The sequence below is a fragment of the Schistocerca nitens genome, chromosome 1 (genome assembly GCF_023898315.1).
Source record: "Schistocerca nitens isolate TAMUIC-IGC-003100 chromosome 1, iqSchNite1.1, whole genome shotgun sequence".
Classification (NCBI taxonomy): Eukaryota; Metazoa; Arthropoda; class Insecta; order Orthoptera; family Acrididae; genus Schistocerca; species Schistocerca nitens.
Genome location: NC_064614.1, coordinates 733,834,836 through 733,851,493, shown reverse-complemented (window position 1 = coordinate 733,851,493; position 16,658 = coordinate 733,834,836). Strand labels below are relative to the sequence as shown.

The window sequence follows — 16,658 nt, the reverse complement described above, 5'->3', positions numbered from 1 at the left end:
CTTAATGATGCCATGTTCACTATTCGAACAGTATCTGAAGTAAGTGACACAGAGAGTAGTCTACTTTGTTTATTTTCATTCGCTTATGATGTATGGTATTATATTTTGGGGTAACTATTCCCATTCTCAAAGGATATTTTTGGCTTAGAAACGGGCATTTCGGGCAATGAGTGGTGTAAGTTTGCAAACATTTTGTCGACCCCTATTCATTAGTCTGGGTATTCTGTCATTGACCTCTCAATATACATATTCTTTACTGTCATTTCTTGTTAACAATATCAGCTTATTCCCAAGAATTCGCAGCTTTCACTCAGTTAATACTAGGCAGAAAACCAATCTGCATTTGGATCACAAATCCTTGACTCTTGTGCAGAAAGGTGTGCAGTATACAGCTCCATCCATTTTCAATAACCTACCTCAAGAATTAAAAAAGCTTAGCAGTAACCCACGTGCTTTCAAATCGAAACTGAACAGTTTCCTCAAGGGTCACTCCTGTTCTGTCGAGGAGTTCCTTGAAAAATTAAGCCGATTTCTGTGTTATATTCTTGATTGCATGTACATAAACTTATGGCTTGTCTTTTTTGGCTTCATAAACATTTTATTTCATCTGTTATTACTTTTATGTTGTAATTTCATGTACTGATATGTTCCATGACCTTGGAAATTTGCTCCTCAATTTGGCCCTACAGAGCTAGACATGTAAAATAAAAATAAAATAAAATAAAAACACCTTGAAATAATATTCAACTACAGAGGAATGGTAGCGCTCACCAGTCCCCAGCTCAGAAGGCCCAGGTTCCCCGAGCCCATACGTTGCACATAAATGCTGAGCTCCATGAGGTGCTAGCCTAGAAAAACATGGGGCATGTATATCATTCACATGGTGGGCATTATCTCCCCCACCCCACAAGAAAATTCCTTTTGGTTGAAGAATCTATGGATATCGCCAGTGAAACTTAATACATCAGTTGCTAACTAACCTTTTTCCACAATGTTAAACTGATATTCAGTCAATTATTCCATTTTATCGGAAAAAACTAACTAATAGTAGATGGCTCTCTCAGTTATCTTATATATGACAAACAGTATGGAAATAAAATGATAGCTAAACAACATCACAGCCTATCTTTTTGAAATTACCTTTTGAGGTCTTTTATTCTTCTGGGAAACTGCATTTACTTATTGAACTGTTCATCGCATTACATGAGGAGTGGGAGACAATTTCCGCATAAATATTATTAAATAAGTAATCTGGGATACCAAACAATGGAAATTCCAGGATGGAATGTAACGATATTATGAAAAGGATAGTCACTACTCACCGAATAGCGGAGATGCTGAGTCGCAGATAGGCACAATAAAAAAGACTGTTGGAAAGTGGGCTTTCAGCAACGAGGCCTTTTTTTACATAACACACACACACACACACACACAAAAACAACTCACATAGACATGACTACAGTCTCTGGTAGCTGAAGCCAGATTGTGAGTAGCAGCACATGATGGGAGAGGCAACCAGGTGGTGGAGGTCAGAAGGAGGCTGGGCCAAGGAGGGCGAGGGATAGCAAGGTAGAGGTAGGGGAAAAAGTGCTGCCTATGGGAGTGTACAGGAATGAAATGGAGAGAGGGTAGGGCACCTAGGTGCAGTTGGGAGATCTGATGAAGGGCATGAAGGTGATTGCAGAAAAGGAGGGAATTAAAAAGACTGTGGCTGCATTGGTGGGTGCTACGGAGGGCTATGTAGTGCTGGAATACAAACAGGGAAGGGCCTAGATTCGTAAGGACAATGACCAACGAAGGTTGCGGCCAGGAGGGTTACAAGAACATACGATATATTGCAGGGACTGTTCCCATCTGCACAATTCAGTAAGGCTGGTGTTAGTGGGAAGGATCCAGATGGCACAGGCTGTGAAGTACTCATTTAAATGAAGAACATCTGTTCGGCGGCGTGCTGAGCAAAGGGGTGGTCCAGCTGTTTCTTGATCACAGTTTGTTGGTGGTCATTAATGCGGGCAGACAGCTTGTTGGTTGTCATGCCCATGTAGAACGCAGCACAGTGGCTGCAGCTTAGCTTGTAGATCACATGACTGGTGTCACAGTTAGCCCTGCATTTGATGTGATGGGTGATGTTTGTGACTGGATTGGAGTACGTGGTGGTGGGAGGATGTATGGGATAGGTCTTGCATCTAGGTCTGATACAGGGATATGAGCCATGAGGCAAGATGTTGGGAGTGTGGGTTGTGTAGGGATGGACGAGGATATTGTCCAGGTTCAGTGGGCGGCGAAATACCACTGTTGGAGGGGATAGTGGGTAGGGCATTTCTCATTTCAAGGCATGATGAGAGGCCGTCGAAACCCTGGCTGAGAACGTAATTCGGTTGTTCCAGTCCTGGGTGGTACTGAGTCACGAGGGGAATGCTCCTTTGTGGCAAGATGGTGGGAATTTTGGGAGGTGGTGTGTGACTGGAAAGATAAGGCACAGAAAATCTGTTTTTGTACAATGTTGGGAGAGTAATCATGAACTGTGAAGGCCTCAGTGAGACACTCCGTATATTTCGAGAGGTACTGCTCATCACTACAGATGCAATGGCCCCAAGTGGCTAGGCTGTAAGGAAGGGACTTCTTGGCATGGAATGGGTGGCCTGTCAAATGGAGGTATTGCTGGTGGTTTGTAGGTCTGATATGGACAGAGGTACTGATGTGGTCATCTTTGAGGTATTCTCATTGCATCTTCATGCCAATTTCATTTGGTTTTCGCAATGCACCATGACCTACACCCTCTGATTTAATCTTGGGCATCAGTCAACAAACTGTTTCCAATTTGTTACAAGAGATGGGAAAGATTCACAAGATCGGTAGATGGGTACCACTTGAGTTGAATGACAGGAAAATGGAAACATGCAAAAACACATAAGATTTTGCTCACTCAGTACAAAAGGAAGTCATTTTTGCATCATATAGTTTGGGGGGATGAAAAGTGGATTTATTTTGGGAATTCCACATGCAAAAAAATCATGGCTAGACCCAGGCACACCATCCACATCAACTGCAAGACCGAATCGCTTTGGCAGAAAGAGGATGCTCTGTGTTTGGTGGGACCAGGGGGACATGGTCTACTATGAACTTTTAGAACCTGGGGAAACGGTTAATATTAAACATTACCAACAACTAATGACCGATTTGAACTGTTCACTGTTTGAATAAAAGCCACAATACCAAAAGAGGCAACAAAAAGTCATTTTTCTTCATGACAATGCTCCTTCACATATGGCAAAACTGGTTCATGACACATTGGAAGCACTCAGCTGGGAAATTCTATCCCATGCGGCTTACTCATCAGTCTTGGCTCCTTTCAATTACCATTTGTCTGCATTGATGGGTCACATACTTGCTGAGCAGTGGTTTGGTTTGTATGAAGATGTGAAAAAAATGGCTCAATGAATGGTTCACAGCAAAAGGGGAAAATTTTTACTGCCATGGTATTCACAAATTGCACGAAAGTGGGGAAAATGTATAACAAACAATGGAGCATACTTTGAACAAAGCACTATTTATCATTCTTGTGAATTTAACATGTTTTTCAGACAAAAAATCCACATTTCATACATGTACACCTGGTAGACAGTCACAGAAAATAGCAACTACTGCTATCTTGTTATTTAATGTTTATAAAATATGGTGAGTGAACATGTAAATGGCATTCTCAATTGAGCAATTCTTCTGAAATCCAAACTGTGGTTTACTGAGAATATTATTCTTGTTCAGGTGAGATACTATTATAGAATTCTAGAATATCACCTCAAGAATTTTGAAAACTAGTGTCAGCAATGATACTGTACAAAGAATAAACATATATGAAGTTTGGAGACGTACTCATGACAGGAGTTACAAGAGACTTTAGAACCTATTTCAGATATGATACAGAACAGAAGATTTTTTTTGCAGGACACATCATGAGTACACTCCATCTTCAGGCCACGAGTGGCCTACTGGGACCATCCGACCGCCATGTCATCCTCAGAAGAGGATGCGGATAGGAGGGGCGTGGGGTCAGCACACCGCTCTCGCGGTTGTTATGATGGTATTCTTGACCGAAGCCACTACTATTCGGTCGGGTAGCTCCTCAATTGGCATCACGAAGCTGAGTGCACCCCGAAAAATGGCAACAGCGCATGACAGACTGGATGGTCACCCATCCAAGTGCCAACCACGCCCGACAGCACTTAACTTCGGTGATCTCATGGTAACTGGTGTATCCACTGCGGCAAGGCCGTTGCCTCACATCATGAGTACAGATGACAAAATGTTGATCAAGAAGATATAGAACACAACATGCTTAACAAGGAACAATCGGCTGAAAGGAGCCATGGTGCAATGGAAAGGAAATGGAATAAAGGGAAAAGAAGCCGTATGAAGCAGGCAGAAGCCATAGGTGGACTGAGTTTTGGATCAAAATTAAGATCACAGAAACACAAAGAATTAAAGGGTAATGGGAAGACAAAAGATGTGCTGAACAATTAACTTGTCATGCTAAAGGACTGGAACAAATAAATATTAGCAGTTCATATCCCTCTTCTAGTATATCAGTTCACATCCCTTTCCCAAACAGCTGTCATGTGACTCAAGTGTTCATTTTATGGATCTGAGAGACTAAGACTTGATGAAATAACCAGTTTGTATTCATCAATATCAGTACAACCTCTACAAATACCTAAATTACAAAAAATTAATTGTTCATTTTCTTCAGTTGTACTTCCCAATAAATTATTAAGTAACTATGCAATTACAATTTACTACAGGAATACATTAATAAGTAAGGTACCAGTTTAAAATCCTGTTAGTGTTACCAACATCAGAGAGAAACATTAGCTCAGAAAAGAATGGGAGTACAAACCTGATATTGCCTTGATGAAATAGTCATCCTGCCATTCACCTAAAGTGACTCAGGAAAACTATGAAATTCTAAATCAATGTGGCTTGAAAGGGATTCAATTCATTTGAATAAAAGTCCATGTAGATGCAAAAGGTTACTTCAAAAGGACAAGGAGGAGGAGCAAAAAAGAAAGAGAAAAGTAACAGATAGGCACAGATCTAATCTGCACATAAGGTGGTTCAAAAGCTGTAATATAACTCTTAAATAAAAAATGTTATTTGCTATTAATTTTTGTGCACTTTAGTTGAAGAATTGTCTCTCTTATTTACACAATTTCTACACTTATTATCATCTGGACTTAAAGTCTTTTTTTCTTTCTGTGTTTAAATTTTGGTGTCTCCTCAAGACGAGCTTTCTTGTTCCTGTGAAAATCAGTTCCTCTTTTTCTTTTAACTCCTTTGTCATTGCCAGTGAACAAACCTGAAAAAAGAAGTTAACAACCTAAATTAATTTCACATACAGTCAAGAATCCCCATTATTTTATAAAAATAAAGTGAAAAATGAAAAGCACATTGTAACAAATACATAAAATGATCACATTAGACTGAAGATTTGTGATTATTCTTCAACAACGTGCACTACGCTTCAATTCGCTTTATTTACTCTTTCAATTAAAGTCTTCCTTTTCTGATTCAGCATTATTTCTTAGGTTTGCTCCTGTTATTACACGAATGTAATATATGTGACAGTATGAAGTAATTATGCAGAAGAATCTCCCATTCTGCCGTGAGGAGCGTGCTGTTTCGGAACTTCCTGGCAGATTAAAATTGTATTCTGGACCAGTAACTGAACCCAAAAATTTGTCTTTGTGGGCAATGTTCTATCGCCTAAACAACCAAAGAGCAACTCATTATATAACCTCACGACTTCAATTCTGTGAGTCCCTAGGCTGTGGCTAAGCCATTGCTCTGCAATATACTTCTCGCAAGTCCCACAAAGCGTACAGTAGTGCTTCTGCAAAGTTTGGAAAGCAGGAGATACTCGCAAAATTGAAACTGTGACGATGGGTTGTGGTCATGCATGAATACCACAGCGGGGCACGGAATGTTCGACGTTTGAGTGTTCATTTGCTCAGGAGTTTCAGAATTGCGTACTTTTATATGTAGATCATAAAACATTTTAGAAATGTTATGATATGGGATGATTTTAAAAACTGCATGTTGAAGAGGCAGAAGCGGTCCCCAGAGGTAGACTTTTTGAAACCAAACACTCGGTGTTGTAGATTAAGATCCCAGGTATCACAGCCTGCTTTTTGACACTTAATAGCATTAAAAAGCTGTATTATACAGTGAGCTTGCATGGTGTGATGGATAGAATAATGACTTCATATGCACGAGGTTGTGGGTTCGAATCTCATCAGGTGCAGTAATTTATTTTTATTTTTAAATGTAATTTTATATTTCCATTTCTTTGTCACACCATTTTAATCATAATATCAATTTCTTCATTTGATTTCATTTTTCTTCCTATCATTCTTTTTCCAGTTGAAATCTTGGTTCATTTGTTTTTAATTAATTTTATGTATTAATTTTTATTTAATTTCCTTTGTTTTATCATGCTGATTTTTCTTCCAGGTTATTGCAATCATTATATCTATTTCTTATTTGCTTGAATTTTGTTTTACTTATAAAACCTTCTTTCATTTACACCTTTGGCTTTATTTTGTCTATAGTACAACAGGAATTTAGGTTCTGTTTTAAATGTTTGTGTGACGATTACCATGCAAAAAAACTGTACATCTGGTAATGAAACACACGTTCTTCACATCACTTCTCAGTCAGTACAAAAAGATGATTTTATCTTTTGTTTTTAACTGATAGATTGGAATTTTAAGTACCTGCTTAAAAAGTTAACATTATACCTATTCCAAATTTATACCATTTATTGTCAACATTTTGATACTACAAGGAGACATAAACTAAACAGAAAGAAATAGATTACATTAATTTGTAGACCTTTCTGTCCCCCACATTTTTTGCTTGCTAACCCTGTCGTCTGTGGTGTCACTATTTTTAATCACCACCACCACCACCACCATCATCCTGATAGAACAGCTGTAAAATTTCTCTCTTAGCTGTCACACATATTTGGCTATTTCTTCTGAATATGTTGTGATTCCTGAGGTTATGGTTACTGTGGAGTACAAGATTAAAGCTGTTTTAATCTGAATACATATCAGATTTCACTTCTATATCGACATGAGAATGTTATAATGTCTCTTGCTTTGAAACTTATTGTCTGCCCACCTCTTTCTGATCTGCGGTGTAGGACCAGCAGTTGACACACACAAACCCTTTCAATCCCATCATACGTCATGATGAGCAACAACAAACTGCAGCACAAAATACATAAATATGCCAATGGCCCCTATATAGACTTTTACACCTTCTGCAGAAATGAGTTTTACTGTTGCATATCTGTCCAATTTTAAAGTCAATTCAGTTCCATCTACAAATGGATTTAGGCAAACTGCATTTTAAATGTGGTAGATGTTTCTAAAATGCCAAATTACCCAGTATAGATTCCCATCGTTGGCAACATGGCATAATTTGCTGCTCATTCACTACCCCCCTTCCTGTACTAATCCTATTTCTCAGCCAAGCTAACATCTCTGATCCGCCTACAACCCATCCGTAGTGCTGTGTTAGAACAACTGTGAGAAACTGACTGCAACATCTAGAGTGCAAGTCATATGTAACAACTGCAACTAACATTTAATTGCAACTAATATTTCACATGTTTTAGGGAAACCTGCTTTGTACGGTGTCACGAGGAGGCAAACACAAAAAGGGTAGGAGTCTATTAATTGTCGGTGGTTGAAAGGTATGGTGAATGATGGTACCCCTTAGTGAAATGGCGGCAAAGGACAGGTAACGACACCAGGTGCACTCAGTGTGTATGCCTGGGGGCCTCATTCAACATGTTGAAGAGGCTATTCCAGCAGCCATTGAGGGAGCAGGTTGGAACTAACTGCGGATTGTGGTGCAGACTAGAACAAATGATACCTGTCATCTGGGCTCCAAGGTCATTCCAGTGACTGGCAGAGAAGGTTGAAAAAACCACCCTTGTGCAAGGAGTTTCAACTAAGTTCACAATTTGTAGCATTGTCCCCAGAACTGATCGTGGCCCTCTGGTTCTGAGTCAAGTGGAAGGACTGAACCAGATACTTCAAAAGTTCTGTGACAAGCTAGGCTGCAGCTCTCTGAAATTGTGCCATAGGGTTGAGAACTGTAGGCCTTCCCTAAATGGGTCGCTGTGTACTACACATCGGAGTCTACTACTCAGGGAGCTGACTGTGTGTGGGGTGCACACGAGAGTTTTTTCAATTAGGCTACTCCCCATCCAATCCAGACAATGGTAACTGTATGAAACCCAGAAGTATCAGTGTAAGATCGAAAGAAAGGCCTCCCACCAGTGAGAGTATTAAAATCCTAATGGTAAACTGCCAAAGTATTCACAACAACTGCCAGAGTTTGAATCGCTCATGAAAACCAGTGAAGCTCACATAATACTAGGTAAAGAAAGCTGGTTGACACCTGAAATTGATAGGAGTGAGATTTTTGGGGAAAATTTAAGTGTATATCAAAAGATAGGCAAATGGGAAACAGAGGTGGTGTGTTTGTCACAGTAGACAAGAAATACAAATCCACCAAGACAGACATTGAACCTGCATGTGAGATTTGTTTGGGCAAGATTCAGTATCAGGGGTGGGCATAAAATAATAAATGGATCCCTCTATTGCCCAACAGGCTCATCTCCTAATGAAACCGAAAACTTTAAGAGAAAACCTCAGTTCACTTGTATGTAAGTTCCCAAATCATACTGTATTCTTCAATCATCCAACAATTAATTGGGAAAATTACAGTTTTGTTAGTGGCAGGTGAAATAAGAAATCCTGTGAAACTTTACCAAATGCCTTCTCTGAAAACTACCTAGAACAGATAGTTAGGAACCCCACTCATGATGGAAATATATTGGATCTAATAGCAAAAACAGACCTTACCTCTTTGCGGATGTCCACATCAAAACTGGTATCAGTGACCATGACACAGTTGTGGTAACAATGATGTACAAAGGACAACTAAAACAGGCACAAAGATGTCCATCTTATCAAGATCTGATTGAATATTTACAGCTTCTTTCAGGTAGTACTTCATTATAGATGCCTGCATCACCTGCAAAAACTCTTGAGATTACTATTAATATTGTCTCCAAGATCATTAATATACAACATGAACAGCAAGGGTTCCAACACTTGCGTGGGGCACACCCGAAGTTTCTTCTATATGTGACGATTACTCTCCATCCAAGATAATGTGCTGCACCCTCCCTACCAAAAAGTTCTCCGTCTAGTTACAAATTTCACACGATACCCCTTATGATTGTACTTTTGACACTAAGCCTAAGTGTGGTACGTAGTCAAATAATTTGGAAAATCAAGAAATACAGCATCTATGTGATTGCCTTGATCCAATGATTTCAGTAGTGTCATATCTCAACGAGGAACTTGAAACTTTCAACACAGGGCAGTGGCATGTAGAGGAACTATGGCTCAAGTTTAAAAGAATAGTTGACCATGCACTTCATAGATATGTACCCAGTAGAGCAATACATGATGCCTTTAATAACTATGAGCAGAATATTGTAAAGTGATCTTTTGCAGAACCCAAAGAAATTCTGGTCATATGTAAAGGCAGTTAGTGGTACCAAAGTTAGTGTCCAATCCCTAGTCAATGACACAGGAACTGAAACTAACAGTAGCAAAGCAAAAGCTGAAATGTTTAACTCCGTTTTCAAATTTTTCTTTACAGAGGAAAACCAAGGAGAACTACCCCAACTGAATCCTTGTACCACTGAAAAGATGAATGAAATAAGCATTAGTGTCAGAGGTGTTGAAAAGCAGCTGAAATCGTTAAAACTTAACAAAGCTCTAGGGTCTGATGGAATCCCCATCTCCAGGGCCCAATGGAATCCCTATCAGATTCTACACGGAGTTTGTGGCTGAGCTAAGCCATCTTCTAACTATAATCTATCACAGATTTTAAAAAAAATAAAAAGTAACCGTGCCCAGTTCTTGGAAAAAGGCACAGGTCACACCCGTCTACAAGAAGGATAGTAGAAGTGATCTAAAAAACTACTGTCCAATATCCTTGACATTGATTTGTTGTAGAATCATAGAACATATTTGTTATAACCTTTAATCACTAGTAAATTGCGTGGATATACAAACGTGGAAACAATAGCGGGTTACATGCTTCCAACTCCGTATCTGTCATTCGACTGCTGTGCCGTGCCATGACGTGCGGCCGGCACCGTTCATAGCTAGGTGGCGCTCCCGCACTCAGCCAAGTTGCAGAGCGCCTCTATCGCCGTGTTCGCGTACTGACGTAGCGGCACTTTTAAATATCGTGGCACTGTCACAACACTTTTCCCCCCTTGAAAAAAAAAAAAAAAAAAACACTCACTTCCTTGGAGACACGGACAGTGCGGAGACATCCATGGCCTCTTGGGAGGCGCCGAGAAAATCCCGCGGAGAAACACGAGAGTATGGTCGAAAATGTCCAGGACGGAAGCTTGTGCGTGGAACGTGCCTCCTGGACGAGATGATTGGTGAAAACTCCGAAGCAGCATCCATAGGTGTCGTGGACCTGGGGATGTGCTCCAGCGAGATGGGTCCCGGAGAAGGCGGCGTCGCGACTGGGGCCGGTTCCGGCGTACTCGGAAGCGGTAGCGACGTCGGCTGCAGCAACACACACGGAAGATCGGCAGCAGCGACAGGACTGGCTTCTCGGGCTGGTGGAGGCGTGGCCACCACTCGTGGGCGTATCTGGTCGTAATGGCGAACAACCATGCCGTCGGCCGTACGTATTTCACAAAGCCGGCAGCCGCGAAGAGCCTTGACCACCCCTGGAATCCATTTAGGGCGAGATCCATACCCTCGTGCCCACACGTCGGCGCCCACCGAGTATTTTCCCGCACTAGGGGACACAGTACAAGGCCTGACAGGGTGGAGCAGGTGCAGTAGAGTGCGCGGTTGACGGCCATGCAAGAGTTCAGCAGGGCTGCGATCACCCAGAGGTGTGAAGCGATAAGAACTCAGAAATTGCAACAGAGCATCATCTGTGGAAAAATCCCTAAGGAAATTTTTCATCTGGCTTTTGAAAGTGCGGACAAGGCGCTCGACCTCCCCATTCGATTGCGGATGGAAAGGCGGTGCTGTAACATGATGAATCCCTTGTCCAGTACAAAAATCACGGAAGGCCTGCGAAGAGAACTGAGGGCCATTGTCTGTGACGATCGTGGATGGAAGACCTTCTAGCGCAAAGATTTTGGACAAAGCCAGCGTCGCCGCCACAGTGGTGGGCGACGGACATCGAATAACAAACGGAAACTTCGAGAAGGCGTCAATCAACATTAGCCAATAAGTGCCGAGGAAGGGGCCGGCAAAGTCAGCGTGCACCCGTTCCCATGGCTACGCCGGATCAGGCCATGGAGAGGGCATTGTACGGGGTGCAGCCAGTTGTTGAGCACACTGACCACACGCAGCGACCATGTGGGCGATGTCCGAATCAAGACCGGGCCAATAAATGTGCCTGCGGGCTAGGGACTTAGTCCAAGAAATCCCCAAATGGCCGTCATGCAATAGTTTGAGAACATCTTTGCGAAGAGAGGCTGGCACCACGACCCGTGGAGATGCTCCATCCATGGCCAGAAGAACACCACCCTCACGAACAGACAGATGAAGGCGCAAGGCATGGTATTTGCGAAGGGGATCCGATGCCCGGCCCTTGGTCCTGTCCGGCCAACCCCGTTGAACAAAACTGATCACCTGACGCAGGACCGGGTCCCACGCAGTAGCCGACGCGACCTGCGAACCTGTAAGTGGAAAACCCTCAACCACACGACGTTCTTCCTCATCAATGTGAAAACAGAGTACTTCACCTCGATCGAAAACCGGGTCGGGGCCCATCGGCAAACGCGACAACGCGTCAGCGTTGGCGTGCTGGGCCGTGGGGCGATAGTGAATCTCATAGTGAAAACGAGACAAGTATAAGGCCCAACGTTGCAGGCGGTGAGCTGCCTTATCTGGAAGTGACGCCGAGGGGCTGAACAGAGAGACCAGCGGCTTGTGGTCGGTGATGAGGTGAAACTTAGAACCATACAAAAAAACGCTGAACTTTTTTAGAGCATAAATGATACTGAGCGCCTCCTTTTCGATTTGAGAGTAACGCCGTTGGGCATCGTTGAGGGTCTTGGAAGCGTAGGCGATGGGTCGTTCCGACCCATCCTCATACCGATGGGCGAGAACAGCCCCTAGGCCATACTGTGACACGTCAGTCGCCAGAACCAAGTGCTGACCCGGACGGAATTTGGCAAGACAAGGCGCCGACCGCAAATGAGCCTTCAGGTGGACAAAAGCCTGCTCACACTCGTCGGACCAACAGAAAGGAACGTTTTTGCGTAACAGCTGATGCAGAGGATGAGCCACCGCCGCCGCGGACGGAATGAATCTGTGATAATAAGCAATCTTGCCTAGAAACGCCTGAAGTTCTTTGACCGTATATGGCCGGGGCAGAGCGGTAATGGCCGCAACGTGCTGACGTAGAGGACGTATACCCTCACGGGACAAGTGGAAACCAAGATACACAATGGAGGGTTGGAAGAACTGTGACTTGTCCAGATTGCACTTCAACCCAGCCGAATGCAGAACCCGAAACAGTGAACGCAAATTGGAGGCCCCCGTGACAACAATGTCATCCAGGTAGTTGATGCAGCCGGGAATGGAAGCCGTGAGCTGTTCCAAAAACCGCTGAAAAATGGCCGGCGCACTAGGGACGCCAAATGGTAACCGCTGGTACTGATACAACCCACAAGGAGTGTTGATGACGAGAAATTCCTTGGAAGAAGCATCCAACGGCAACTGATGGTACGCCTCCGATAAGTCAAGTTCGGAAAAGAACTGGCCCCCAGCGAGCTTGGTAAATAACTCCTCAGGACGGGGAAGAGGGTAAGTGTCAATGAGGCTCTGAGCGTTGACAGTGGCTTTAAAATCACCACACAATCGCAGACTCCCGTTTGGTTTAGAAACCATCATGATTGGCGATGCCCATTCGCTGGAGGTAACAGGAAGGAGAATCCCCGAAGCTGTTAACCTGTCAATCTCAGCCTTGACAGGTGCACGCAACGCCATCGGAATAGGGCGTCCCCGGAAAAACTTAGGGCGAGCTGTAGGTTTAAGAGTAATGTGGGCTTCAAAATCCTTGGCACGACCCAGACCAGCAGAGAACACGGACGAGAATTCAGAACACAATCCATCCAGCTGTTGATACAGAATATCCTCAGATATGAGGTGCACATCATCATCAATGGAGTACCCGAACAACTGGAAAGCATCATAACCGAACAGGTTTTCAGTGCCCGCATGATCCACCACATAAAATGTGAGGGACCTAACAACAGACTTGTAGGCAGTGGAAGCATCAAACTGGCCAACGATAGGAATTTTCTGCTTATTGTAAGTTCGCAGATTTCGCGTAACTGGAGACAAGGGAAGGGAGCCCAACTCCAAATACGTGCGAGAATTAATGAGAGTTACTGCAGAGCCAGTGTCCACTTGCATGCGAATGTCTCTATCCAGAACATGAACAGTAACAAACAACTTATTTGTTTGAGAAAGCACACAGTTAACATCCATGTCCGATGCCTCGTCCTCGTCGACAGGAACTTTAGGGGACTGACACACAGAAGCAATGTGGCCTTTTTTCCTACATGAATTACACGTGGCCCAACATTTTGGACACGCGGCCCTGTCAAGCTGTACGAAGCAACGTGGACAAGAAGGAAGTGTGGAACGAACCTGCTTCTGTGGTTGCTGTTTACGCTGCGAGCGTGGCGGCCCAACGCGATGTTGTTGACGCGAGTGAACCGCCGCCACATCGTCGTTCCCCTGTGAAACAGGCAAATTGTCCGTGTCGAAAGTGGTCTGTACAGCGCCTACATCACACCACGCGTCTATTTGTGCACCAGCAGCGTGTGACACTTCAAAAGATTGAGCGATGCTTAAAACTTCCGACGACGACGCGTTTGGCAGTTGTAAGATACGTTGCCGAACTTCTTTATCAGGAGCCAGCCGTAGAATAGCATCCCTAACCATTGAATCAGCATAAGACTCATGATGAGTGACCGTGACAAACTGAAATTTCCTACTCAGGCCGTGTAGTTCCGCTGCCCAAGCCCGGTAAGATTGATGGGGCTGTTTACGACACCGGTAGAACGCCACGCGGGCGGCAACGACGTGGATGTTTTTCCGGTAATAGTTAGACAATAAGTCACACATTTCTTGGAAGGACAGAGAGGCAGGTTCCCGCAGAGGGGCTAACTGAGATAGCAGCTGATAGATCCGTGGGGAAATCCAAGATATAAATAACGACTTACACATAGGAGCGTCGACAACGCCGAAAGCCAAGAAGTGTTGCCGCAAACGCTTCTCATAATCCTCCCAGTCTTCAGCGGCCTCGTCGTAAGGAGGGAATGGAGGCGGAGAAGAGGAAGACAGACGATGAGTAAGCGACGTCGACAACACCTGAATAGCAGCCGTCAGCTGTGTTTGTTGTTCAATGAGCGTTTGCAGAAGCTGTTCCATGTCTGCCCCGACACGAACACACAATTCCACAACAGAGGAAAAAAAATATCAGACCTCGTCGCCAAAAAGTGTTATAACCTTTAATCACTAGTAAATTGCGTGGATATACAAACGTGGAAACAATAGCGGGTTACATGCTTCCAACTCCGTATCTGTCATTCGACTGCCGTGCCGTGACATGCGGCCGGCGCCGTTCATAGCTAGGTGGCGCTCCCGCGCTCAGCCGAGTTGCGGAGCTCCTCTATCGCCATGTTCGCATACTGACGTAGCGGCACTTTTAAATATCGTGGCACTGTCACAACAATATTCTGAGCTAAAACATAATGAGGTATCTTCAAGAGAATGACCTCCTCAATGCCAACCAGCACAGATTCCAAAAACATCGATCATGTGAAATCCAACACACACCTTTCTCAAAACATACTGAAATCATTGGATCAAGGCAATCACGGAGATGCTGTATTTCTTGATTTTCCAAATTATTTGACTACGTACCACACGTAGGCTTACTGTCAAAAGTACAATCATAAGGGGTATTGTGTGAAATTTGTGACTAGACTGAGGACTTTTTGGTAGGGAGGGTGCAGCACATTATCTTGGATGGAGAGTAATCGTCACATGTAAAAGTAACTTCGGGTGTGCCTCACGCAAAAGTGTTGGAACTCTTGCTGTTCATGTTGTATATTAATGAACTTGGAGACAATATTAATAGTAATCTCAGAGTTTTTGCAGGTGATGCAGGCATCTATAATGAAGTACTACCGAAAGAAGCTGCATAAATATTCAGTCAGATCTTGGTAAGATTTCAAAGTGATGCAGATATTGGCAACTTGCTTTAAATGTTCAGAAATGTAAAATTTTGCTCTTCAAAAAATGAAAACTATCCTATGACTACAATATCAGTGAGTCACTGCTGGAATCGGCCAACTCATACAAATACCTGGGAGGAACACTTTGCAGGGATACGAAATGGAATGATCACAAAGGTTCCATCATGAGTAAAGCAGCTGGTAGACTTCTGTTTAGTGGTAGAATACTTGGGAATTGCAATCAATCTACAAGGAGATTGCTTACAAATCAATTGTGTGACCAGATCTAGAATATTGCTTAATGTGTGGGACCCATACCAGATTGGACGAACAGGGGATACTTAATGTATATAGAGAAGGGAAGCATGTTTGTTTGATCCATGGAACAGTGTCACAGAGATACTGAAGGAACTGAACTGTAGGAGTCTTAAAGATAGATGCAAACTATCCTGAGAAAGTCAGTTAAAGTTTCAAGAACCGGCTTTAAGTGATTACTCTAGGAATATACAACAACTCCCTACACATCACTCACATAGCGATTGTGAGGGTAAGATTAGAATAATTACTGCATGGACAGATGCATGTAATCAATCAGTCTTTCCACAATCCACATGAGAATGTTTAGGAAGAAACCCTAATAACTGTTACAATGTGATGTACCCTCTGCCACATATCTCATGGTGGTTTGCAGAGTACAGATATAAATAAAAATGTAGAATACATTCAGTCCACTTCTTAAATTTCTTGTCATCCCATTATCTACTGACGTCTATTGGTATGCGATGAGTCTTGCCGCTGAAATTTATTCTCACGATAACAGTTACAGTCAGTTTATTATTACTTATTCTGTTTGTTAGACAGTTCAACTGGATTAAATTCCCTCCCTGTTCCATTTGAGTGTCACCATCAAGTTGCAAAGCTGATTAAAAGCAGGTAAAGTTTTTACCCAGTACTCTAATAAATGAAAATCCAACCATATTTCTCATTTGCAGCCCACTCAGTAAATCATTACAGCCTCTCATAATTAAATAAAATACTGATCTGGGTACAGAATCAAGTAATGTTTTTTGAAGGGCAACATTTCCACTTTTCAAAGTTATCTTTACCTAAAAAGCAACATTAATATTTGTATATGGTATCCATGTATGTATGAGAACTTTTACTTTGTTCAAATAAAACAATGGTTTGTAGGATGGTAGAACTTAGTGTTTCCTCCAGTGTTTCACAAAATTGTCAAATTTTAAGTAGTGCAATAAATTGTTACAGTGGCTAG

General features: G+C 42.8%; 2 protein-coding genes across 3 annotated transcripts in view; one reads left to right on the top strand and one right to left on the bottom strand.

The window, feature by feature from the left end:
* Positions 1–16,658, top strand: part of LOC126260111 (phospholysine phosphohistidine inorganic pyrophosphate phosphatase-like) — a 54,912-nt gene that overhangs the window by 25,628 nt on the left and 12,626 nt on the right. The gene's annotated exons all lie outside the window — the stretch shown is intronic.
* LOC126260105 (protein Peter pan) overlaps positions 5,128–16,658 on the bottom strand; it is an 85,165-nt gene continuing 73,634 nt past the window's right edge. The window contains exon 8 of the mRNA XM_049957339.1: positions 5,128–5,353. Within this exon, the coding sequence (XP_049813296.1) occupies positions 5,232–5,353 (122 nt within the window). The 3' untranslated portion in view covers positions 5,128–5,231. The remainder of the gene's footprint in view (positions 5,354–16,658) is intronic.